Genomic DNA, 26,801 nt, shown 5'->3' with positions numbered 1-26,801 from the left:
AGCCCGATTGCTAGAGACAGAACAACCATCTTCCCCTCACTGGACACACACATACAGAAACAAACAAGGCATCACAGGACCACACACAGGTGGAATATGTAGACAAATAGCGACACGCCCACATATTCCAGGGAGAAAAACACACAGACAGGCAGTGACAGGAAACACACCCAACACACATTCAGTTGGTGTACAAACAGAGAGTGGGAGAGAGGTGGTAGAGCGATGTAAGGACACCACTGTTTCCTCTTAACAAAAACTTCAACCAGACTTTACTTTGCAATTTAATCAAAAATCTGCATGCATTTATTAATAAATGTGAGGAAGATCATAATCATCATCTAGAAATCATAAGGTTTTACCATTTCATTACTTATTTATAGCAAATAAAAAGAGGCATTTTATGACTTAAGGAGATTGTGAGAGCATATATAACAGTTATTAATACAATATCAGCCTCTTTTGTGCCTATTCACAAATTTAAGTTATTGGGATTGTTTTCCCCCTTTCTAGTGTTTTCCAATTTCAATCAGTCAAGTGAAAAAAAAAATCAAGCCGTTCCTTAATATTTTTCCTTTTACATCTCAGTAGGTATGTATATTCAAAGGTTAGACAGCCTATAAATCACCACACAAGTCTTGATCTCACGTCTTATAATGAGTCAAGCCGTGGAGCTTATGATCACTCAGCATGCTGTAACAATAGAAAGAGCAGCTTGTTCTGGAAAGACTGATTGCTATTGTGCCGATTTATATGTCACATACTGAGTCTTTCTTTTTTTTTTCTTTATTTTCTTTAACACTGAAATTAGGGTATGTGTGTTTAACATACATTTTATTATTTTGAGTTTTACTCGAGATAGCAGGAGACGATGGAAGGCGTTCCTATCCTTAAAATACAACAGGAAGTATTACACTTAGTGACATCTACAAGGTATCTCTTGTTATAATATAATGTGTCATTGCAGAGTTTAAGCTAACTATATTTATTCATTTGGTAACATTTTGTAAAGGCAAAATATTTTTTTTCTAACATAATAACTAATGGAGAATAAATCCCTAGGTGTTCCCTATTCTCTAACAATATTTTCTTATTTTAAAAGGAAAATTTTGCAGCCCTTGTTCTATGGTCTTTGTTTGGCTGTAAATCCTGTATTGTGCTTAACCTTCTATGAAATTAGCTTCCTTAGAAATCAAGCTGTGATTTACCAGTGAAGCAGACCTATCAGTTCTCTAATGCAAACAAATGTCCCACCACTGCAAGGCATTGTCCAATCAAAATGATTTATGAAGCAGTGACAAATGTTCAGTAATAGCACAAGAACATACAATGGAAATATCTCAAAACTATAAATGCTACAACTAGTAGCTACACCAGTCAAAAATGTGTTTTTTACACTCAGGATGGGTGAAAGTGAATTGTCAATATAATTTCCTAATGATAATAATTTCCTTTAGGTAGAATTTCTGTGTTTTACTAGTTTATTTGTACACATTGGCCTTAATGACTAAACAAATGTCTCCCTCTGGCATTTTACTTCCTATGAAATGTTTCTCAAGTCCAGTAAAGTGAGTATTAATCCCACAGTAAGGTGTAGTTTAATGTTTGGGGAATTCTAACAACAAATAAAAAAATATATTTAATTATAGTTGATTATAATTATATAAAACCTTAAATCAAGCTAGTTGTACATGTTTACATTTTGAAAGCATACCTTCAATTATTTTAACTTAAAAGAAATTAAGATTTAAGTAACAGTTTTACTCAATTTAATTTCTTACCCAAATTAGAAAATTCTCAGAATCATCTATCATCTTTTTACACAGTTAAATAGATAAAATGAGGCAGAGGAAGAATTAAAGATAAAACAGCATTAAATCACATATCTAATATAATTGAAGCAGACCTAATAGAAAACTACAGCAAGAGAACAACAGCTACAGTCTTTCCAAACATGGCAGAAGCTTGCAGATATTTTCAACTAAAAATATTTGTCTCTTGTATTCTAAAGACAATAACTTTTTTTAAAGGAGGCTTTGCCTCAGATTGATCTTTAATGGTACATTTACACATTTGTTCTCTGTTCTTAATTATATTAATTAAATCAGAAATCATAAGGGGATAATCATTTAGAACTGAACATGTATGAACAAAAAAGTAAAAAAAAAACATGCAAAATAGTGCAAATTCTTGTCCTTTATTCAGGACTGGGTCACCGGGGCAGGAATCTCAGCAGAGACTCCCAAACCTCCCTCTCCCTATACAACTTTTCCAGCTCTGCTGGGGGAGACCCAAGGGACTCCCAAGCCATCCAATAGACATGGTCCCTCCCACCAGTTTGTCATGGGCTGTTCCCTGGGCCTCCTCCTGGAGGGAAGTGACTTGGACACTTCCCAAGGTAGACGTCCAGGGGAAATGTCCAACCACGTAGGCTGACTGCTCTCAATAAGGAGATTGACTCTACTGTGAGCTTCTCTTGGATGTCCAAGGTCTTCACTCAATCTCTGAGGGAGTGACTGGCCATCCTGCAAGCAAATCTAATTTAAGCAGCCTGTGCCCGGGATCTTGTTTTTACAGTCATGATGCAGCTACCATCATCTGGTCTAGGGTAGAAACATAGACCAAATTGGAAATCAAAAGCTCTACTGTTTTGCTCAGCTCTCTCTTGAACACGACGGACTGTTGCAGTATTGGCATTATAGCGGCAGCCACATAACTCTGTCCATCAATCTCCCACTCCATTCTCTCCTCACTTGTGAATAGGACCCCAAAATACTTGAACTCCTCCACTTGAGGCAGAAACTCTCCTCCAACCTGAAGGGGACAGTCGCTGTTTTCCAGTTGAGAACCATGGCCTTGGAGGTGCTGATTCTCATTCTGGTGGCTCCGTACTAGCTGCAAACCACCACATGGATACTGTAGGTCTCTGGAGGAAGGAGCTAGCATAACCATTTCATCCTAAAAAAGCTGAGAAGAAATCCACTAGTACCTACACCAGACTCATTCAAGGTCAACAACTTCCCATTCCAACTACAAACAGTATTAGTGAAGCACTGCTTACCCCTCTGGAGGCTCTGGATGAATTCCCAGAATCATTTATTTATTTATTTTTGTATGTACTGCTTTCCTTCTTTCTTTGCTTATCCATATTGTAAGTAATCTCGGTTTGGTACTGCACTCCTAGATTACTGAAAAATCTGCTGTTTTAGTGCCCATGAATTTGGTATAAAAATTATAATCAACGAGACAAGAAACAACATTTCCAAAAAGTTAATTTAATCCTTCATTGATGAGGCAAACACCAAGCGAGACGTGAAAGTGTGCCTAAAGCTTAAAAGTATGAAGGGAAGTAAGGTAGATCAAAAGCTTCTAAAAATTAAGCTCGGTTCATCCTCTTTTGATGTTTTCTGCAGTTTTTTCCACCAATTCACTTTCTCTTATCTCTGCAAACATCACATTTCTTTCTCTTCTATTTGCCATGCACCTTCTGTAGAGCACTCGTATCTTTAATTTAATTCTATTTGTAGCAAAGTATTGACAGCAAGAGGAACATATTTGCACTCAAGAGACAGTAGCCCACTGGGAATGCATGAATAGGATCCTCATGATGCTCATTGATGTGCTGACTCAATTTGAATAGATGGCAGTAAAAGACACGTGTGACCTAACCGAAGGGCACCAAAATCATTACCCCGTTCAGCAGGTCTTTCACACATGATACAAATGGGAGAAAACTGCTATTTTTAGTTGACCATACCATAAGTTGACAAATGCATAATGTTAACATTCACTATGGGGGTCAGAAACTAATGTATTTGCTCCACTCACATACATAGGGACAGAGAGTGCAAGCATTGAGATCTCAATATTATGTTGCAGCCTGGAGACAATGTTAATAAGAGGAGCAGCAGAAAGCGGAGGAGGAAAGAGGTTTGGTTATTGATGCGTGGTAGAGTGTATGTTTATAGTCAAGAGGGGAGGCAGGTGACGGGGAGTGCATCATTCAAGTCAAGCAGCAGAGGAGATCTCACTGGGTTCTGTAACACAAACAATCAGGGGCCTCTATTCTCTGGTAGGTGTTCTGTCCTGGAAATTGTTGGCCCTAAAATCCCTTTCTGTTCATTGTAAAGCATTATTTTATCTTTAATAATTGTCTACCTATGATTTAAAAACGTATTTCCAACAGGCTAATATTGGTTCTCGTGTTGAAGAAAAAATAGGATTAGTCAATCACTTGTTATTTTGTTCAAACTTAATCTTAAACACTTTTTTTTTACCGTTTTATTTTACAAGAGGTTACTAATTGTGTTTTCTCTTTTACAATCAAATTCTATATGGTAACCAGTTTTACACTGTGAAGTGCTCATCTCTAATACTAAAGTCATAGGCTTTTCCATACATGTTCCCGGGCTGCACAGTCCTCTCGTGATAAGCACTGTTGCCTCCCTATGTTCTCCCTATGCGTGCATTGGTTTTCTTCAGCTACAGTAGCTTTCTCAAATGGCCAAAAACCAAGCATGTTAGGTTGATGTCTGTGTTGTTAAAGGTATTGTTAAATGCTTGTAGGCCTACCTGACCTTGGACAATGAATCAAATTCAGCTCTGGTGCTAACTCTGTCATATTTATGTTGAAGTATTTGCAAATACATTAATAATTATGCACTGTCCTAATTCAAATAAAATAAAATTAAAACAATAATTTACCACACTGAATATTTAAATTATTTGAGGTTTCAGTCAGGAGGGATTTTGGCTATGGATGAAGGATGGGCATACAGATCCTTTCTAAGATTTAGTTAATAATTTGGCCACATTATTGTCTGCTGCTGTTTTTTGTCTTGTGCTTTTTTTGGGGGTTAAAATTGCTTTCCTGTAACTTTTTTCTTTGTAACCTTTAGCATTTTAGCAATATAAAAGAGATGAGCCTGTAAACATTTTCACTGCACCAGGGTAATCCATTTTCCACCAATTTTTCAGGGATTAATGAGCTTTCAAAACCTCCAGAGCTGTTTTCATTCTACAAAATATTTATCACAGTTTTTTTTATTTAGTACTAAAAACTGCACTTTAAATGAAACTAATCGTATATAGATTTATATCTTTTGCAAGAACACTGAAATAACCAAATAAATTGGTTAGAGCCAATATCTGTTCATAAAGGTCCAGCAGGCAGAATATAATGTGACTTGTCCTTTTACTCTAAAATAAAAAAACTATATAAATACTTGCAATTCTAAATTTTTTTCTGAAATAAAGCTTTCATCAATTTATACTTAGGCCAAAATACTGATGAGTATTATTATCATTATTATATATATATTTTTTGCCTTTCAACAGGTATGGTGGAAACTACTTATATAGTATGCCTGGCAACATGTAGCAGAATAAGAAATCTCAAAGAGCAACAAATAATTGTTCCTCATCCTTTTCAAAAACTCAAAAATAGTTAAGATGTCACATCTATCTCCTTGAAAGGGATTATTCCTGGAAGGACATAATCATCAGGATGTCAACCCAGAACTATATCTAAAAGACTCGAGATCTCAGTAATGAGATTCCCAAGTTGAAACAGTCAAACATGCTTGTAGGCGAATGATCAGCTGGGGATGCTTTGCATTTTCAGGACCTGGAAGACTTGCCATAATTATGAAACAGTGAATTGTGCTCTATTGCAGGAAATCATTAAGAAAAATTTGACCCCCATTTAGGCAATTATTTCTTTACAAGGGTTCATGTTTATTTCAAAAGAATTTGTCAATAAAATCATAAAAATATGTCTTTTGTATGTACTCGGACTATATTTTTGTCCAATATCAAAATTTGTTCCACTAAATAATGTTTCACAGAAACAACAAAAGCAGAAAAAAAAATCAGTGAGTGGGTTAAGCACTACAAATACGCAGAAGTTCTCCCAACAGAATACCACAGGGGTGTTGGTCGTCAGTCTTCTCAGAATCAACAATACTAATGAAGCCTGGTTAGCAAATTCTCATCATCCTCAAAAATGTCTTGAGAGAAATTATCCTTTGTTCCCAGCCCCTGTCAATAGTAAACATTTGGATGATATTACAACATCACACTAGGAAATTCTTAAAGGTGTAATCTTTTTATAACTACAGCATATGTTCTTTATTGTATCCTTTTTAAACAAAAACATGCATAGAAACAACCTTTAAATGCTTAATTTCTGACTTTTACGCACCATGCACAATCAAGACAGTATAACAATACTCTAATGTAGATGAATCTCTTCTATGACGGAGGACCTGCCTGACAAGAACTTTTTTATCATCCCACTGACCTCACACAAATTGATCAGCAAGTCCCAATGAAATGAGAACTTATAATATATGCCTTTTTCCTAAGACTTTCCAAAAATACCAAGGCTGTTGCCCCAAAAAAACTTGTCTGGAATTGTCCGGTTGCTCAACACCTCTTTGTCAACGATGAGCCAACCCATTATGTTAGTGTCACGAGTTGATAGCCAAAGTATTAGTCCAGGTGAGTACTGGGGAGCAAGGAAGCTTCTCTGATTAGCTGGATTTGTATCCACAGACCAGTTAAAGGCAGAAACTGTCAGTTTCAAGACCTATATGCAGGGCTGAATGTGGTATTTGACAGAGGTTACTAAAATGTCCATCTTGTCAGATGGAAACAGGGGAGGTTTGTATCCTAGAGAGAATTCAAATCGAGATAGACCAGTAGCAAAGGATGGGTATAATGAATAGAGGCAGTGGAGGGAGGCCTCAAGCTTCTGGTTTATGCGTTCGGATTGACCATTTGTTTGGGAATGAAATCCTGAACTGTGAGCACTCTTGGCTAAGTGAAGAGCTGAGCTGTCTCAAGGGAGGGTGGGAGTCAACAAAGAGGGATGAGGTGGCAGGCTTTGGGGAAGCGGTTGATTATAGCGAGGATGGTGGAAAAATCCTTAGATGTTGGTAGTCCAGTAACAAAATCCGAGGCAATAATATCCCATGGAAGGTTATGGATAGGCATTGGTTGAAGAAGACCACTGGGAGGCTGGTGACTAGCTTTGTTGCAAACACTGTAGAGGGTAGAACATAGCTTCCTTGTATATTGTAGGACACCAGAAATTTTAATTAGTGAGTGCAAGAGTTTGGTGATTCCAGGATGGCAGGAGAATTTTCCAAGTAGACCCAATGAATGAGGCAGGACCTAATGGAACCAGGAACATAAACCTGGTTCGGAGGTCCAGTGCAAGGGTCCAGTACGGACCGCTGAGCTTCCAGGACCTGATCCTTTATTTCTTACGATAAGGCCTGCACAATGAAGGGAGGATGAATGACACTTGAGATATTGGGTTCCTACTCAGTTGTGCACAGAAAGGGCATTGTGTTTGGTGTTTTTAGTTGAAGTTAAAACAGGAAAAGAACAGAGACCAACATTACTGTCTAGGTTTCAGATGTTTTAGATCTTGGAGGAAGTCAGCTCCCTCCAACCATGGGCAGCACTCCTCAAAAGCCATTTTATGATTAAGAGTTCTCAGGTGCCCCCATTGTAGTTTTGTTCTGCTTTAGACAAATGCTGGGTTAAGAAACATCAGGAGACCAAATACAGGTTTCTTTGGAGGAGGTAAGGCTAGTGAGGGATAGAATAGTTTGACAGTATTTTTTAATGAATCTGTGGTGGAAGTTGGCGATTCCTATAAAACGTAGCTGCTTGCGAGTTGATGAAGTAGGTCAATTGAGAATGGCTTGAACCTTATCTGGATATGTTCTCACTGGCCCACTCTTGAGAATGTGTCATAAAAGGGTGATTGATTTGGCATGCAACACACCCTTCTCAGGTTTGACAAAGAGTTGGTTCTCTAGAAGACTTTAGAGAACTTGACTCACACAGATCTCATTGTTGGATAAGGTCCTGGAGAAAATCAGAATGTCATCAAGGTATACGAATACAAACTGATTTAAAAAATCTCTAAGGACGTCATTCATAAAGGACTGGAAAACTGCAGGTGCATATGGGCGATCAAAAGGCATTACCAGATATTCAAAATGACCTAATGGGGTCATTTTATTGTATCTCTGGTTAGATGGTTTAAATCGTTTTATTTCTGAATTCTTAGGACCTTTGTCTCAAACTCAAGTCTTCTGCATCCTCCACCAGCATCTTTCATGTTTGAATCCACCTCACCATTAATTCTGACTAGTTTTCTTGCTGATGAAAAGAATGACCGCACCATAATAATGACAACACCATGTTTAACGTTTGTTAAATGTTGCTTGCTACGTCTGTGGTCAGAAAATGTAGCTATCTATTTACGTCTTTCATATATCGATTTATGCTATTTACTTACTGAAAAATGTTTTTATTCAGTCTGTTTCACCTGCAAGGCCACAAAATGTTTGAGTGAAAAGTGTTTGGGACAAGTAATACTTATTCCCATAAAAATGTGATCCTTTCTCAAGGTTTATTCATAACATGTCACTGTTTAACAAAGAGCATGTAACTTCTTTTGACTCCAACTACTTTCCATAATTGTAAGTAAGGGAGACAAACTCTCTCTACATCCGAACAGGGCAGAACATCATACATGTGTGACATTGCGGATGTCTTGTTTTCAATTTGCCTGGCAAAGTAAATACATAAATAAGTAAAGTACCAACAGAGTAAATCTATCAATCTCCATTTATTTAACTGGACTGTGTAATTGAATACTTTGTTCACAGGACAATTACAACTAACATGGCATTTTGCATGTAGACCAATAAACACTATTTGGATCTCCTCTTAACACTGTCTACCACATTGTTTCCCCCTACTTTTGTTTTCTTGCTGCAAAATCCAGGATCTAGCCAGTACCAAACTAATAGTTCTCATGCCATTAGAATCTTTTACATGAGTTGCGGCTCCTCCAAATTTACGATGGCGTCTTGTTTACTTCTCTGAACAATTCTGTACTAGTTATGTCAGTAAGTTAGCTTTCTTTAAGGAGCAAGCCATATTTAAAGCTGATCATTTTTGCATGTTCTTTGTTTTTTGTCTGTTTTTTTTTTTTTTACAATGCAGATATTTTGACTGATCTTCTCAGGGCGTACGCAGAATATCTACAAGTATATTGACTTTAAATTGCACACTGGTAGAGTCTATTTACTAATTAGGCAACTTTGGAAGAATTTTAGTTTGCTCTGTAAACCTAACTAATCAATGGGAAGGAATAGTTAAAAGCCATAGTTCATATTGTATAATTTGCTAAAGGAAGAAAGAAAATATGTTTCCCCAAACCAGTGTATTTACTTAACTTTATTTAAATACGTATTTACTACAGATAAACAAATATTATGATATTAATACTGCAAGGCGCTTTAGCGCTTTAACAACCTAATATGTTAATATAGTTCCAAAACTGTAAAAGATTGTAAATAATCTAAATAACATCCCTCTAGCAATCCAAGCATGTGATACATATATAGTGTGATGATGTTTTATGCCAGATGTCCTATGATCAGCATAAAAGCACACATGTCACTAAAAGGCACAAAAGTGCTTATTTCCATATTAAATCAACCCTTTCTTTTGCTCTGATATGTCAATTATTGTGTAATTTTAAACTAAGATGTGGCATACTCACATTCATAGTCATTATTCATCTCCTGGGTCTGAAATCATATGCAATTATGTGATTACATGCTGTCAGTGTAAGTCCTACACTGAGTAGATATCGTTTTTTTCTCAGTTTTTGTAGTATTCATACAAATGTTAGGAAAATGTGAATCCAGGAAAGTTGAGGTTCTGTTTCTTACTGCCGAGTTATGAATGCATCATTAAAACGCTGGAAACATAACAAAAGTTTTTCAGTTATAGCATACAGTATAAGGAGCTTCAGTTATTTTTTTACTGTACAGAGACTCTGTGTAGCGAGAGGTTGAATTCCTGAACACACTCTTTCTACAGCATCACTAAGGTTGCCTATAGTATGTCTCACCTGATCTGTCCCCAAAAAAATTAAAAAAAATTACTCCCATACATTAACTATGCACCAATTGGTATTAAGCAAGATGTGCAATGGAAAAATGACAATGCATAAATAATAGTTAGATGTATACTATCTTTAGTTGATCTTGTATTCTCCTTGTTAATGAGATATGCATGAGACAAATTTTTCGGGACATTTTTACATTCATTTTTTCACATTCATTCTTTAAATCCTGAAGAAACAATTGGAAACAATAATTGCCAACAGGATACTTAAGTTTGTTCAAAAACCCATTTTAGTAGAAGTTAATTAAAAATAAAAAACACATACAAAAACAGACAACCAGTAATTCACTACTGCTGATCTGATTCTCAGTTCAACAAGGTTAATAAATTAACAAAGGAAGCTTGTTTCACCAACATAAGTAGTACTAATATTTACAAAAGAACTCTAAAATATATATGGTGGAACATCAACCAGACTTATGAAAATTACATTACTGAAGAAAAATTTATCAGAAGAATCAGAAGAGAAAAACAAATAATTTTGCCCCACATTTTTGTTTATTTTCTTTTTTACAAATTAATTGAATATTAGTTTAAAGATCATTGTATTTATTCTTTAGTTTGATATACTAAAGCAGGTAGGGAGCATAGTACATAAGCATATCATGTACTTTAAGATCTTCCACAGCAGAGAACTTCATGAGACTTACAGGAATGACTTGACGTCCAGACCTCTGTGGCGTATCTGCTCCATCATATGGTCCCAGCTTCCTGGATTTGACCGTGATCGTCCAGCCCCAGTACCTCTATGCCTGGAAGCTCCAGCCGGACTCCCCCGGACCCCCCGCGGGCCCCCACGGTGCCCCCCGCCGCCTGGACCTGTGTGCAGCTGGCCCAGACTCTGTGAGGTTACCGGTGGGTCGTTGGGACCTGGAGGGGGCCGGTGAGTGAGAGGCTGTTGAAGGCTCTGCTGGCGCACCAGAGGGCGGGGGCGAGCGACTGCCGAGGATGGGATGTGCTCCAGGGTGGAGGCGGATGAGAGGGAGGTGTCCCCAAAACTGTGTGGAAACACAGAAACGGGAAAGAAGCAGATGGACGCAACAGGGCAGAGCTTAGAATTAGACAGAAAATGAACAAAGAAGGTGCAACATGAAAGTGGGAGGATGTCAGTGGTTGTATCAGAAATGTCTTCATTAAAAAAAAAAAAAAAAAAGATAAAGGAGGTAAGAAAAGAAAAGAAAAACATTATGAACCTTGGATAGCCTTTGTGTCTTTTTATAACCTGTGTTAGTGTTAATGCAGGGTGAACATTTCATTTAACTTCCATCATAATTGTGTCAGAACCAAACCCTGCTTCACTGAATGTGAGTTCAGGCTAAGGTATTAGTATCCCTTAGCTGGAGCCTCCATCTGCAACACTAAACTCTTTCTGGACGTTATCGTTCTCTCTAATTAGCTTTGACCTACTTCTACCATCTTGCCTTGATGGCTTTTGCTTCCATCCATCTTTCTCTAAGGTCCCTTCTGCTCCTCCCACTCCCCCCTTTTTACCTTTGCGCTCCAAAACTCAGCAGTTCCTCATCCCCCCTGTCAATTTATCTTTTTCCCACCCTCGGCCCTCACATCACTCCATCTCACCACTGCCTTCAATCACTGCTCTTTAATTCTGTTCTCTAATTATTGGTCTCCTTCTCTTACTCTCCCTTAATGGTGCTTCACTCCTTATCCTCCCTTCAATCACACCCTGCCTGATGACTGTAAAACCGTGCTAAACAGCTCTGTCTGGAGCTAAAGCTGTGAGGGAGGATTTACGGCCTGGACTTGAGCTGCGTTAGCAGAGCTTTTCTGTATTAACTTGGCCTTAACCCTGACGCAGGCTAGGAGGAAAAGCACCCAGAGGGATAAAGCAATGGTTTATGAAGGAAATACAAGACTCATATATGCATACACATGAGCCTGTATACATGTATGTATATTACAGTACATGAGAGACTTTCCTTAGCCTTTATTTGAAACTTTTGTGTTCTTTTAACGAATAGAATAACAGAACACATGCTGATGATTGAATAACAAATGTTTTTTGGTAGGTTTTCTACTGCACAGAGGTCTCGTAGACTTAGACAAAAAAGGCCATGCTTTTGATCTAGTAAAATATCATCCTTTTTTATGTCTGGATGAAAGAACAATTGGAAGAAATGTTAGTGTAAAAAATAGGACAAAAGAAGCGTATAATCTGAAGTGGAAGCAAAAGTAAGGCCTTTAAGCACATTGTCTCCAGTGCAAAGATTTGCATGAATTCAACTCAAAAACCTGGAGGATATCTATGAAACACAATGTTTCAGGAAAGCTAAAATAACCTGCAAGGACCCTACTCATCCATGCCACATAGTTGAACTGCTGCAATCTGGGAGGAGATATAAAGCCGTCCACAAAGACATACAAACAGGATCGAACTGTAGTTCCTCCTCTAGCTGTTTTGGACAATGTACACTACATTTAAAACACAAATAATGAACAAACCTGAGCCTGCTTAAACACAATGATGTCTACATTGCACATATGTTTTATACTTATTTCATTTCTGCATAAATGATGTTACAATCTTTATTGCCCACACCTCTACAGCCATAAAACAGCTGCTGTTTTACTGTTACAGATTATTTTTTAATTATTAATTTCCAATCTCCTTTGAACAATTTTAATTGAGATATTTGTTATGTTATGCAGAGTTATTGCAGCTAAACTATTCTCTTGCTACTGAAACTGCTCTACATTGTTCTACTAATATAAATTTACTAGATTTGTGTTCAGTTATGGAGCTGCATAATCAAATTATGTTGTACAATATGCTTTGAATAATGCAATGGCAAAAGCATTATATTTTCTTTTCTAAGAGAGGTCATGATAAAAAAAAAAAATTATCCCAGACACCCTTTTCAGAATATATTAAATAATCAATGTCACATCCGTAAAAAATATTCAGGGGACACTGGCAGGCTTAGGCCAGGCTTGAAATATTTAAGGTGTGAGTTGTTTTATCATAAACAACACACAACAGTGGCATTGGATGCAGGAGTTTGCCCTGCAACCGAAGGGTCGTGGGGTTACACTTCATCTCTGTCTTTCAATGTCATTGTGTCCTTGGGCAAGACACTTCACTCGCATTGCCTACTGATGGTGGTGCCAGTGTGCGGCAGCCTCATTTTTTTCAGTGAGTTCCAAGACAGGTGTTGCTACAATGTAGCTCGCTCCCATGTGTGTTTTCCAATTTTTTTTAGCATAAAAAGTATTAGAATTGGCCAATGGAATACGAGGATCTATGTTTGAATAAATAAAAAACAAAACAAATGAAAAAAAAAAAACACCTCTATTTCCTTATTTCCATAACTTAATATCTACAGATCTTAATCCATTAGCAGATCATCTTATTCAATAGCTCACCTTAAGGGCAAATACACATATTTTAAGATATTTTTACTTTTTTTCAATGGTAGACTGACGATACTCAGCTATCTGCGACATAAATGATTAGTGAGTTACTTCATTTGGATGGCAATAAATTGTTGTCAGATATTAATGTTAAAAACCTTGGTGTTATTTTTTTGAGGACTTTTCATTTAGTCTGTAACTTGATGCTATCAGCTGGATTTCCTCAGGAAACTTTTAACCAATCCGCTTGTATGTTTTGATTGAATTGTCTCTTTGGGAGGACATGTATTGTGAATTGGGTTTACATGAATAAACTTAATTGGACTGAATTATATGTCCTTTTTGGACGGACCATGATTTAAACACGGCACTGGTTGAAATGTAGAAATGTTGAAGCTGAAATTAGTGCAGTTATTTTGGATGCATCAAACGAGCAGAGCTTCTGCTGAAACTTAAATTATTTAGAAAACCTCAAAAAAATAACCTTTCATTTAAAGATAGACCAATTTTACTGTCTGACAGTGACTGTTGAATACAATTTCTTTAGGAAACAAAAATCAAAGAAAATAATCTTCTAGTGCCAAGGTCAATGCTCTGTTTTCAAAAAGAGGTTAAACCCCATTCTGATGTTGGACTCAAGCTATATTACCAAAACAGGACACATGCACACAAAAAAGGAATTAACTGAACTTATTTACTTGAGATTTTCTTTTACATGACAAAGAAATTTATCGTCCAGGCAGATTTTTTTCAAGCTTAAGATTGAAAAATATAAAGTTCTGTAGATTGAGACTTACATGATTTTGAATGCATGAATATAATTAAGTAGTCAATCCCTTTTTGCTGTTACCAATCAATCATATGAGGATTACAATACTCTACATACTGATGGTACCCATGCATGTAAATTTTAATAAGATATGATCTATTGTCCGTTGCTAAATGCAGTTTGTTTTTATTAGCAGCATTTTGCATACCAAAGCCTTCATGGACTTCCTGAAAGGCAACTGGAAAAAAAAAGAGTTATTTTAATTGTACCTTTTAAAACATGCACCTATAAGTTAGGGTTTTTTTTCTTTTTTACAGCCTTGAGTGTCAGGGATTGCTGAAGAGTCAATGAGTCGATGCAATCAGCTGGTTTTCCTAAGATAGAAAAGTCTGAACCATCCCATACACTGTGAACAAATAACACCTCCTAATATGTATGAAAATAATGTCTGTGCATTTCTCATCCAGGAAATCTTTTTGTTGTTGTGTTGCAGTATTAGGTAAGGGGAAAAATGTTTGGAGAGTCTTGCTTTTTGTCACATTTTAGTGTTTTTTATTGTAATTATTTGCTCTACTACTAGACTACTTAATTAAAACCACAGGCTTTCCCTAAAAGCAGAATTGTTGACAAAGGTCTGGTTTCCAATAGGATAGATGCAGGGGACACACAGAGAGAACAAAGCTACATTTTACAGAAGATGAAAATATTAAATTCACATTGGGTAAAGTTGGGGACTATATGTTATTGTGAGAGGGGCTAGGTAGCCAATTTAGAGAAAGTTTTTTTTCAGTTAAAAACTTTCCAGAGTGGAATGATCTGTCACAAAGACAGGCTGGGTATGGTAACATAGCGTTGACAACAAATACAGAACTTCTATGCTTCTGCAGTATTTCTTTTATATACAACAATCTCATTTGAGTGAGAAATTTATATGTTGCTTCTTGTAAGATAAGGCCTTTGACTATTCATTTGAACAATACAGCTCTAAGTGAAAACCTGTGGTTTTTTTCTTCAGTCCATGTAGTGGTAGAGCTAAATATTACAATAAATCAGTGTACAGTATAGATAAAATCTAAAAATAGAAATGAAAAAAATCATACTACATAAATTAAAAGATTTGTATGTTCCACCTAATTATTATTGTGCAACAAGCTACAGTTTGACACAACCACTGATAACCAATCAGTTTGACCAGAATGGGTGCCAACTGGTGAAGGGGTTAACCACTTCCTCTCCCTGTCTCCTGTCTAACTACTTTCTAAAATACTGTAATAAAAATAAAGGCCACTAGAGCCTCATAATAATAAAGGAATAAAAAATACATAAAAAATTATATATTCTTCAATGTTCGTCGGGGTTAAATAACTGTGAGAGATGCAAAAGCTGAAAATTATATAATTTTCATAATAAAAGCCATTGTATCAGCATTTGGGTGTGCAAAAGAGAACTATAGCTAGGCTACTAAGCTAGTTTTACTGTAGTGGTATCATGGGTTCCACAGTCATGCTATAAAAACTTGGCATCATGAAAAGTCAAAACATCTTCAGGGACATTGGATCAGGCATCTGGGAGCCAGTCACTGGTTGGTTAAATTTTGTTAGCCAAGCAAGTGACACACATATGACATATTTGTTTTACATTTGAAAAATGGCTGGTGCTAAAAGACAGTCATTTCCTCAAAATGGCTTCCTGTATCTATTTTTCTGTTGAGAAGCTATATGTTTGTTGTCTTTTGAATTAAAACTCTTTAATAAAAGCCACATTTATTCAGAAGCTCTAAGCAATACGCACTCTTGATCTGCTGAATCCCATTTGTGACTTAGAGGGTTATTTTCACATTTCTCCTTGCTTGAAAGTCAATTAAGATGACTATAAACCTTGAATGATTTCGCAATTAAGGGAAATCTAGAAGGGTAGAAAAACAAGGAGACTGAAAAGAAAAACTGACAGTGAAGAGTGAAACTGTAGCGGGGAGACAGGGAGAGGATGAGAGGGATATGCCCTAAAATAGAAACCAATTCCAAGAGGAGTAATGGAAATACTGCAATACCAAATAAGGAGAAGTAGGAAGTGAACAAAACAGACAAGTGATGGGGAAAAGTTTTTCATAAAATCCAAGCTTAGATGCAAGCATGTATCTCTAGAAATTGTTAAAAAGGTACATGCAGTAAAATGAACACAATATTACATTAACATACTCTGCAAAGTTCACATCAGCATGTTGAGAGCCTTGTTTACATCTACGCAGAACTTTTAAATTAAGACATACAATTCAGATTAATTCTGAAACAGCTTCTTGCCATTTCTGTCACAGAATGAGGAATGCATAAGTGGTAAATGATGTTCACAAAGGGTTCGTTTTTATTATGCATTTGTGTGTCTTGATTTTCAAACAGATGAGTTATGTAGCTCCAAATTATTTAATCATTATGTGTGGAGTGTCTTCAGTCCAGTCAAGGGGCAAATAACGATTCTGAAGTCAGCTTCTAATCAGTCTATTCAACCATCACAAGGAGTCAGTATTGTAATACGGAGTTGCATAATAAGTGAAAGGGGGGCTTAAATGAGTGTCTAAAGTGAACTCTAGTGAATGTTTTTTTCCATTTGTACTTTATTTTGCTCTGTATTTAAAGAACATGATGTCTGTCTGCCTGTCTGTATGTATGTATATATATATATATATATATATATATATCTATATATATATATATATATATATATATATATATATATATATATAAAGTCAATCTATCCATGCTGCAATAGTATAATGGTAAATGCATTCATAGTAAACTATCACGGTACAGAGATCAGTCACATGCCATCTCACTTTTGTTTGAGAAACATAATGAAGGATTCTTTGGCTCCTACTGAACAAACATTGAACTTGAAAGTGTTTTCTACTAGAAGTTTTTTTCACACCTTAAAAGCATCACAGAAGCCTTAAACAATAGCCCTTTGTGTGGAGTTTCTTAATTAAAAAAAATTTAGCTGGCTTGGTAAAACAGACATTTTGGTTATTTTTTCTGTAATCTTTTTTTCTAAGCAAAAGATCATGCTTACATTTCAGGTAAACATAGCTTTACCTAAATCTTCGAGAGTGCATTCTAGTTCTATTCATGCTTCTTGTGAAAACTGCATTTTTGATATCCACACCATGCTCTTTTGTTGTGCCCACTGTAGCCCCTCATGCGTACCCCATGTTACCATGCGCAACTCACTTGCCAAACCGCAGGGCTCCGGCATTCATGTGGCTCTGGACCATCTGCCAGCGCCCGGCCTTGCTGCCCCCCGTCACCATGCTCCGAATGCTGTCGCTGCGACTTGGCCCTGCCCCTGTACTGGAGCAAGCGCCACCCCCGCTGTCACTGACCCCAGGTGAGGGTCCAGCTCCGCCCTGCCCACCCTTAACCACAGACCCACTGGGAAAAACGATGTGGTACCACGGACAGACAGACACGGAAGGACGAGAAGAAAGGATCAAGAGAGGATAGACGAGGGACAGACCAACAAAAGGCCGAAGAGCAAAAAGATTTTCAGTTCAGTTATTCAAACTATTAAAAGCACATTTCATAAGACTCTAATGGTAGGTTGCAGTTCTGGTTAAAAAAAAGTAGGCAAATCTTCTTTCAGTTTCAATGTTTTATATAGGAGGACATAAAATGAATGGCATCTTACCAGATCTTAAAAGTGAGTAAAACCAAAGGCAGATGGTTTGATATTTTACTTTGAGGCTCTGTGGTAAACAAAAGGGTTCATAGTCCACAAAATGAAAGAAAGGCACAAAAGTTGTGTGGCTACAAAGTAAGAAAGAAAAGGTTTCGTTTTTTAGTTATTAGGATTAAAAATGGGCATAAAGTTTTTACACTAAAAAGAAAAGGGTGAGTTTTGTCTTAATAGCTTTTTAATCCTTAATACAAAAAAAAACAGTTTTATGATCTGAAATATTTAAGGTATGCTTAGACAATAAATGTTTGAAACAAACAGTTTCATGGCATTGTAGTTGTTTTATACTCTTGCTTGCTCAGGTTTTTATGTTCCAGGCGTGCTTCAAGCAACAGATGAAGGATTCTTTTTATTTAATTACAAAATAAACATTATGGCAAGACTAGGTTGACATTTACTTCTGCATATTTTTTGTAAAAAAAAAAAAATACAAAAATACAAAAAAACAATAGCAAAAATTATGTCTTATTTTTAAGTTACTTCATGTTAAGATGATTTCTTTATGTCCAAAGTGTGGAACCCAAAAACTGAAAGCAGGTGTACTTACTTTTATTCATCACAGTACTATGAAATAAAAGCAGGTATAATATTTTTGGAAGGTTTTGGAGAATTTTCCCACACAGACTTTTCTGTATGAACTAAATGTGACATGAGGGAAACCAATGATTGTGCAGCTCCACTGTTCTCATGGATTTGCTCATAAATAGAGAGAAATTGGCCAATTTCGCTCCACGCAAAGGTAAAGCAATGATCGACCTGCTGGCTGGTTGAAGTGGGCAGCACGGCTTCGTAATTATGCCGATGCATCATTCACAGGGTTTTAAGACTGCAGATGGAGGTGATGAGAACACAGTGCACTAATGTCTGTAATCTCACACACGTGCAGCGTTTTAATCTGTTTAACACCAAACACTCCCTGGAAGAAAAGAATAAATATTACTCAGCATGAAACAAATTCATACCCGATGACCTGGACACAGAGCTACAGAGACGAGTACAGACTGAACGGTGACAGGACCTTTGGAGTGAAAACAAACCAAACACCACGAGCAGCACAACATTAGGACATTATGTGTTGTTGAAAGATAAGATATTACTGGAGGGGTATATTTTATGGGGAAACTTAAAGCTACCCTAAAGATTACAACAATCATTACTTTTCTTCATCTTTTAAATTTTTTTATTCATGCTTGTTACTTGTTTTCCTTCCCCTAAAATGACTTCCAAAACCTACATTTTCATTTCTGCAAAAACAAAATAAATAATTTTGGTAGTAATTTAGCAGTTGCATGCTGAATCATTTCAGAAATGACAGTGTTACCAGCTAATAAATGCCAATCAAAACTGAGCACTTATGTTGCTGGCATAATGCAATACGACCAAAACAAAGGCTGCAAACCCCACTCCTCTGTAAGTTTACAATTTTTTTCAACGTCACCACACAGACGGAGTAATTGATCACCTGGAGCTTTGAAAGAGTCAAGTGCATTGTAATTAGAGAGGATAAGAATGAGCTGGTTCACCTGATGCCTCAGTGATCGTGTGAGATGCATCTAAATGATGGAGTGGAGGCTGATACGAAGCAGACATTTTAACCATCCAAAGACTTAATTGCTCTGCTGTTTACAAAGGAGGCACTGTTACTATTTTTGGAACAGAGCTCAGTCAGACTAGACTCAGGAGGGCTATCAGGAAGCCTCACAGCATTTAGAGTACTACGAGCTAAAGAGGGAGCGGTTACAACTAGCAGGAAACACAGAGCAAGGGTAGGAAGAGGTGAGACGGGAAAACATAAAGACCTCAAACATATACAAACAGAGAAATACAAAAAGAAAGTGTGAAAACCAACATTGAAAGAACAGCTTAAAGAACAGATGGGCATTTCGAGAAATATGCACATTTGTTTTCTGGAGGAGAGCCAGAATATAAGACTGATTATACAACTTTGGCCAGCTGTTTGGTAAACTTGGCATGAAGGCTGGCAATATACCAAGATAGCTGTTCAGTGGGATCTATCCACCAGAGCCTCCTAGAATTTCAAGTTGTCTTCAGCTTAGAAACGAAGCAGAAATAGTTTAAATCTGTATGAATGTTGGTTAGGCCTAAATATCAGAAATATAGAAGCTCTTAAAAGTGTGCACTCTCCCGCTGATGTGATTAATGATGTATTAAATAACTAAACACCACACTATGTGATACTTACCCATGTTTCTAGTGAAAAATAAAATCTTTATTACAAAAAGTCAGTCAGTCCCCTAGGTAACTATCATCTCATCTTCAAACCTAATAGACCTGAAATAGCCTTAACTTCCCCAATCAGGATTTTATTGATTTCATTCAAAACCAAGCAAATAACAGAATGTAAACTATCTAAATAAAATGAGAAAGCATTTTACTTGTAAAGTGCATACAGTAGCTAACATGCAAAGCTTTAAACTATGATTTATCTATTTGTAATTTTATTCCTATGTAAAAGACTTTCTTGCAATATTTTAGGATGTTTGTGAAGGCAACCAAACTTCAAAGTCAGCTACTCTCCTGCACCTAAATTTCTCATTGCAACTTCATTTCTTATAGTTGGTAGATTGCTGTTTATTTTCCATTTATCGGGATGCATTGATAATGACAGCTTATTTTCTCTTTTTTAATTTCTTGAGTGTTTTAATAGACTTGCATAGATTTGTAAGTGCTCACATTTTGTTAAGTGCTAGACAGCTTATTTGTTTTGTAATAGACGGGACAATATAGAGACTCCAGAACGTGCCCCGCCTAGACGAAACATGGTGTTGCCTAATCAAGTGTCAGAAATAATATTGCTTAGTTTAAGTCAAACAAAAGATCATGTTTGACACAACTTGGGGCATAAAACACTTTAATTATGATATTGTATTATATTTTTTCTTAGAACAAGGAGGTACTGCAGAAATGTTAAAATCGTGAGGCCTTAATTAATACTGTAGACGTGGTGCAGAATGATTCAAATACTTCTTGAACCTAAGTATGTTATCACATCACATTTTAATTTTTGGTTTAATTATTTATACAAACTCTTATCTTTTCCCTCTATTAATTGTGTTTCTTACCCTCACCCAAACAAACAATGATGCAAAGGACTACCTAAATGTGAGATGGGTATCTCAGCTGCACCTCCAGTTGCTGCCCATCAGGATTAGATGGATGATCTTTAGTTGAATTACATTTAGCCATTTTAAAGCAGAAATGTACTGTCTTGTTTTACATCTGATTAGATATGATATCATAAAGTTATTTGAAGATGAAGTTTTTTTTATCTAACAACTGTGTTTTTTTATTGGCTTGGATTTGTTCAGGTGGAGTTTGATATGCTCAATCTGTCTTTTGAATTGAACTTTGCAATGACATCAAAACATATATTTTCTTTAACTTTTCCTTATTTAATACTCAGTTGTTCATGACACTACAGAGGCAGTTTTTTTCCTTTTTTATTTCTTTCCCAACTGTTTTATCTGTGGATTGTGTCTTCGTGGCAGGTTGCAACAAAAGAGTCTAAAAAATTAAACTATTCGTCTTTGTTCAATTGCGTGTAAAGGGTTGACACAACACTGGTCTATCCCTTAAAGGAACAGAGTACAAAAACTTTGGAGGTTGATGTGTCCCCTCTATTCAGAAAGAGTAAAATGTCACTCTGCGGCTTCCGTAGCAGGTCTCACATGCTTGGTGGGGAGGATGGAACCAGTTTGCCCTTTGTAATTAATTTAGTGCACCACTAGATGAAGGTCACTCTTACACGCTGTCACTTTAAACTTAAAGGTATAGTGGAGGATTTTCACAAATTTTTGAAAAGACCCGTCCTCTTCCACCCGCTCCCGAGAGGTAACGCCTATTTAATGCATGCGAGAGCATGCAGGAGCCTATTTCTCCTTGTGCCCGCTCCTTTTAAAAGTTGCTGCTTGCATCACTCATACAAGCTTACTTTACAAAAGATTTGCAATTTTTCCACTATGTCAGACTCACCACCGTTAAGTGAAAATGGGGACGAACAAATAGGATGGCCTTAGGTAAATATATCAACAGAATGATTGACAATTAGGAGGACCACTTATTTTGACATCATCACTATACCTTTAATGTTTATGTACTGAGTAAAAGATAAGCAAAAAAGAAGCCTAAGATAGATTAGTAACAATAAAAAAAAGAGCGAATATTGATCAAGCACACTTTAAATTATTACAAGAAAGTCAGCCCCCTTCATGCAAAACATGAAGCTTAAAGATCAATGATGAAGTGTGGTGCTTACTTGACAGCAAAAAGCTTGCTTTTCTCAGGTCTTAGTGCTTAAATTCTGTAGTTTGCTTGATGTAGCTTTATATATAATAAATATATCTGTAGAGGAGGGACACTGTTTTTCTCATCTAACTTTCCTCCAGAAAAACCAATAAGCACACTTTGTTAAAAGTCAAGTTCTCTGTTCAAACGGACCCCAAACATTTTAAAAAGTCAACAACAGTCAACCCTCAGTGGATAATCTAATTGCTTACAATTATTTTAATTGGGCAGCTACAGTTATTCCAGATGTAATTAATGGCCTTGAATTCAAAATGAGAAAACTGTAAAACACTGAAATCTACACTGAGGGTTTTCTGTTTCCATTATATCTCTCCACAGGTTGCAGGTGAGAGTTAGAGAATGTCTGGAGAGGCTTTGCAGGGCTGTAAGCAATGAGACTGTCAAGCATTTTAATTTTCAGAGCATGTATTCTGTACTTAAGCTAATAAGATGATGTTACTGTGACAGTCTATCCTCTTTATATATGTATCTTAGAAATATGTTGACTTCAGACACCTTTTCCTCTGAATGGAAAAATTTATTTAGCTGCAGTAAAAGAAAAAATTTTACATTTTTCCTCTGTTACTAATTTCAGCTTAATTGTAGAATTCTACCATTATATGCAAGATGCATGATTTATTTTTGCTTTTTGTTACAGAGTAATACCAATTTCAAATGCTTTAAAAAAACAACAACTGAAATCTGTTAGTGTTTGGGCATTCCTTAGTATCACACCAATATTAGGAGATGTTGCCGTACATTTCTATCAGGTGCTGCATGGCCAGCAGTGCATACTAAACAGCACTGCACGCCTGAATGTAGAAACATGAGGATTAACAGGGATGAGAGGAGAATTCTGTTAAAAGACAAATGGCCAGGAAGCAATAGAAAATGTTTTACCCTGATGTTGGATATTACAGTGACCTTTTAAATGCCCAGAATGATAAATTAATCAAAAATGAAATTAGATTTAGGGGGATTTTTATATTTTGCCAGTCACAAGCAGCAAAACTGTGGAATAAAATCACCCATTTATTTTTGTAGCCCCTGTTGCTGACAGCCCTGCACAGACTGAGGGGTCCCTTACCAGCCATGACCAGGACTCACTTGGGAGTGAGGCGTGGGTCTCCATAGGGAGCATAGGGAGACATATTTAGGAGGAACTCCTTGGGCGGGTAGGAGCTCCACCTCTGCTGTACGTTGCTGCTGTCATTGTTATTCCAAAAGTCTCTGTCTAGATCGCTGCAGCCAGAGAAAGACAGCAAAGGGTTAGACATCTGAGAGCAACAAACAGTGACAGGCAGCTATAAAGAAAAAAAAACACTTCAACACAAGAGTGAGGTGTCCTAAAACAAAAGCCAGTATAGAGGGAAATGATGTGAAAAACTGGAAAAACAAATAGTAATGAGAGTAAACCTTTACTTTAACATATGCCAAATATTAGGAGAACATGTGACAAGCCGTTGAAATAAGATTATGATAAAAGATGAGGGCTGCTGTAATGATAATTTAAAACATGGGAAATTATTTTATAGAGGCAAGAACAAAACTATAACACAAAAATTAAACTGAAGCAAATCCACTTTATAAGTGAAATTATTTTGTTATTCTATGCTATCTTAACTGGAGGTATATGTAAGCAAAACATCTTAGGTATCTAAAACTTCTAAAGACAGTCTCCCTAATTCTCAGGTATCTAAACTTTAATATCAAACAAAACTAGAAAATATTCCCTAACATAAAAGTACATAAACAGTTCACAGTAGCATACAACAAATAAGAGGCAATCTGAAAAAAAAAGACTCAAAAACCTGTTTTTCTAACTTATTCAAATACACAGCATCCTCAAATTCAAAAAGTTAACTGACTGCTCTTTATGTTCCCATTTTATTAAGTCAAATATAATTTTTGTGGCATTTCAATCTATCTATCTCACAACATCTCTATCTTATTGTTCATAATGTCTAAAAAAAGAAACTTTGAATAAAAGGTAAACACTTCATCTTTAGCTTAAACTTTATTTTAACACAGAAAGACATGTCAAAACTGGTACCTCCTTTCAGTTAGCATATTGAATATAAGTATAAATAAAAGGAATGTTTGGCCTGCAATAAATGGTTGCTTATTGTCTTTCTTTATTTTAATACATTTGTAATTTGTGAGCCAGAAAATGTGCACAGAAAGTAAGCAAATTTGCATTTGGATATTTATTTATTTGTGGTAACTATAGTTCTTGTCCTTGAAAAACGTAATAGGCCTTTTTTATCCCTTTAAATGGTACCACATTTGTACTCAATTTGGGTTTAGTTTGTAGCTTGCACCTCTTAAAATACTGCACAGGAGCAAGCCACAGCTAATCACAAAATTACTTTGTCGCTATTGACCCTTGTTTGCTATTAAATTTATTGGATTGGATGACTGGGAAATTAAGAAACACGACTTAATCAGCCAAATTATTAACTTTTCAAACTGGAAGCTGATTAGTACATGGTAAAACAGCACATCAACAACCTGGTGGCTTTTCTTAATGCTGGTCACCAGCTTGGTTGAGCGCTGCTTTGGGATGGAATCCAGTTTTCAAAAAGGAATTTGTTGCAAGACAGCAGATTGCTTATTTTCATCGATGTGGTGTGAACAACACGCCCAAACTGACCCTACTACTGGATGTAGATGAGGAAAGGCCATTACTTTCTCTCCACTGCAAAATTCTGGAATATCGACATTTTGAACTATGTTGGAAAAAAACAAAGAGATGAGATAAGATGAGGAACTGCCATAAATAACAGTCTTATCTCAATATCTCTCTGAATTAAGACACTCTTTACTGATAACGAGCTTTTTTTTTTTTACTATCGACGATACTGCTCCCACTAAAAGCTGCATTTATAGAGCATTTGGCAAATATTTCATTCTAAACTGTGCTGCTCAACCCACAAATGCATTTTCCTTCCAGATGCGGCACCATTTAAAAGGAAATTAATATGCCCTCAAGTGATATGAGCTGCAAAGCCAAGAACTATTGATACAACAAAAAAAGGTCAACCAAACTCAAATTTCCAAAGAATGGCTCAAACTTGACTTGCTATAGATGTCAATCAATTAGAATATAAATTAAAGGTCCATGGGCATTGTAAAACTAGGAGGAAAAGTTTATTCCATGTTATCAATACAATACTTCAACTAAAATTTGGCTAAGGGAAGGTTTTTCCTAACCATGTGCTGACATCTGCAACATGTATACAGTATAGCTTCCTTGACACATCTTGCCTTAAAATATTCCTAAAGTTGATCCAATTTGAAAAAGTATTCTTTTTCATATTTGTTTAACTGTTCTTACTGTGTTGGTATGAATTGTTTTGTTCATACCGCAATTATAAAAAACCAACAAGTATTTTTTACCTAAACATTATAATTTTATGGCGACTATTCACAACCATGCAAGTGAAAATCACATAACATACACACTATAACTATACATGAGCTCTGCATTCAGGAATTGGCTGTGGAAACCTGAATCTATCACCATAAGGATTATCTCCATGCTTCCGCATTCACTGTCTCTCTCTGACACCTACTTGATGGCTTTATTTTCCCCTCGACCTCTCACAGAATCTGGAGAGCTGGCAGCCTCCATCCCCGGTTTATTCCTCTTCCCCTTAAAAGACATTAAACAGAGACACAGAGACAGAGAGGGACAGTAGGGAGACGGACCTTAGAGATGTGTCGTGAATGATTTATACAACTGCATTTTTTTTTATCCTGCAAGTGAAATGTTCATTATGTAAGCTTTAGGACAGCATCAGGTTCCATCAGGTGTAGAGAAAAATGATAAATGAGAGAAGTGTAGTAGATCTGGTTAGATGCCAGGATGGCAGCACACTTCAGAGGATCAAGGTGATAAGGGACCACTTTACTACAATGAGATGCAAAAACACTCTGAGCTGAATGAAACATGCACAAACATATCTTTAAATAAATTAAACAAAACACTAGCCAACTAATGCATCTATAAATCATAAGAGAAAACCAATTTTTAAACACTATACATGTACACAAATACCTTCATAAAGCCCTTTAGATGTGACATAGGTCTGAAAACTGAACTTATACACATAAATCAAGGCTACTTTTCCTTACTGATTAGTTTTGAAAGTGGATGAAAGGATTGGGATGTTTAGGATTAGATTAACAAGCCATAATTATGATGAATCGACCACAACAACTCTGGGGCTTCACTTGGGCTGAAACATTTAAACTTTATATGGTTTGAGATCTTAAATCAACCAGATGATCTGTTTCAGAGGTGGAAAGACTAGAGACTTACGGTACTTGTGATTTACAAAAGCAAATTAACTAAATTAAACAAGTTAACTGAGCTGCATTATGTAGTTTCTTTTAAATTAAATGCAATTAAAAAGCACTCTTCACTTGAAATCCTTTTTTTTTATAAATATGAATAAGAGTAAGCAATATTATAAACGTGAGACACAGAAGAATCATACTGGATGCCCTTCTTTGGCACTGTCCTATTGCAGTTTGTAAAATCAGTTTATTAAAGGTATGAGTGAAATTCTTACTTTTACTCTCACTTCTAAACCCTTAAATGAAGTTAAGATTTTAAGAAGCTAAA

The 26,801-nt window shown here is 36.3% G+C and overlaps 1 protein-coding gene across 1 annotated transcript in view; it reads right to left on the bottom strand.

The window, feature by feature from the left end:
- Positions 1-26,801, bottom strand: part of syt7 (synaptotagmin 7) — an 84,639-nt gene that overhangs the window by 40,839 nt on the left and 16,999 nt on the right. Inside the window, exons 2-4 of the mRNA XM_015401968.1 lie at positions 25,747-25,826; positions 23,279-23,413; positions 10,653-11,000 (exon numbers count right to left, since the gene is read on the bottom strand). Of these exons, the coding sequence (XP_015257454.1) occupies positions 10,653-11,000; positions 23,279-23,413; positions 25,747-25,805 (542 nt within the window). The 5' untranslated portion in view covers positions 25,806-25,826. The remainder of the gene's footprint in view (positions 1-10,652; positions 11,001-23,278; positions 23,414-25,746; positions 25,827-26,801) is intronic.

Source organism: Cyprinodon variegatus, unplaced genomic scaffold, assembly GCF_000732505.1.
Source record: "Cyprinodon variegatus isolate N-32 unplaced genomic scaffold, C_variegatus-1.0 Scaffold1279, whole genome shotgun sequence".
In the NCBI taxonomy this organism is placed as follows: domain Eukaryota; kingdom Metazoa; phylum Chordata; class Actinopteri; order Cyprinodontiformes; family Cyprinodontidae; genus Cyprinodon; species Cyprinodon variegatus.
The sequence above is the reverse complement of the archived record's forward strand: the minus strand, read 5'-3'. Positions and strand labels throughout refer to the sequence as shown.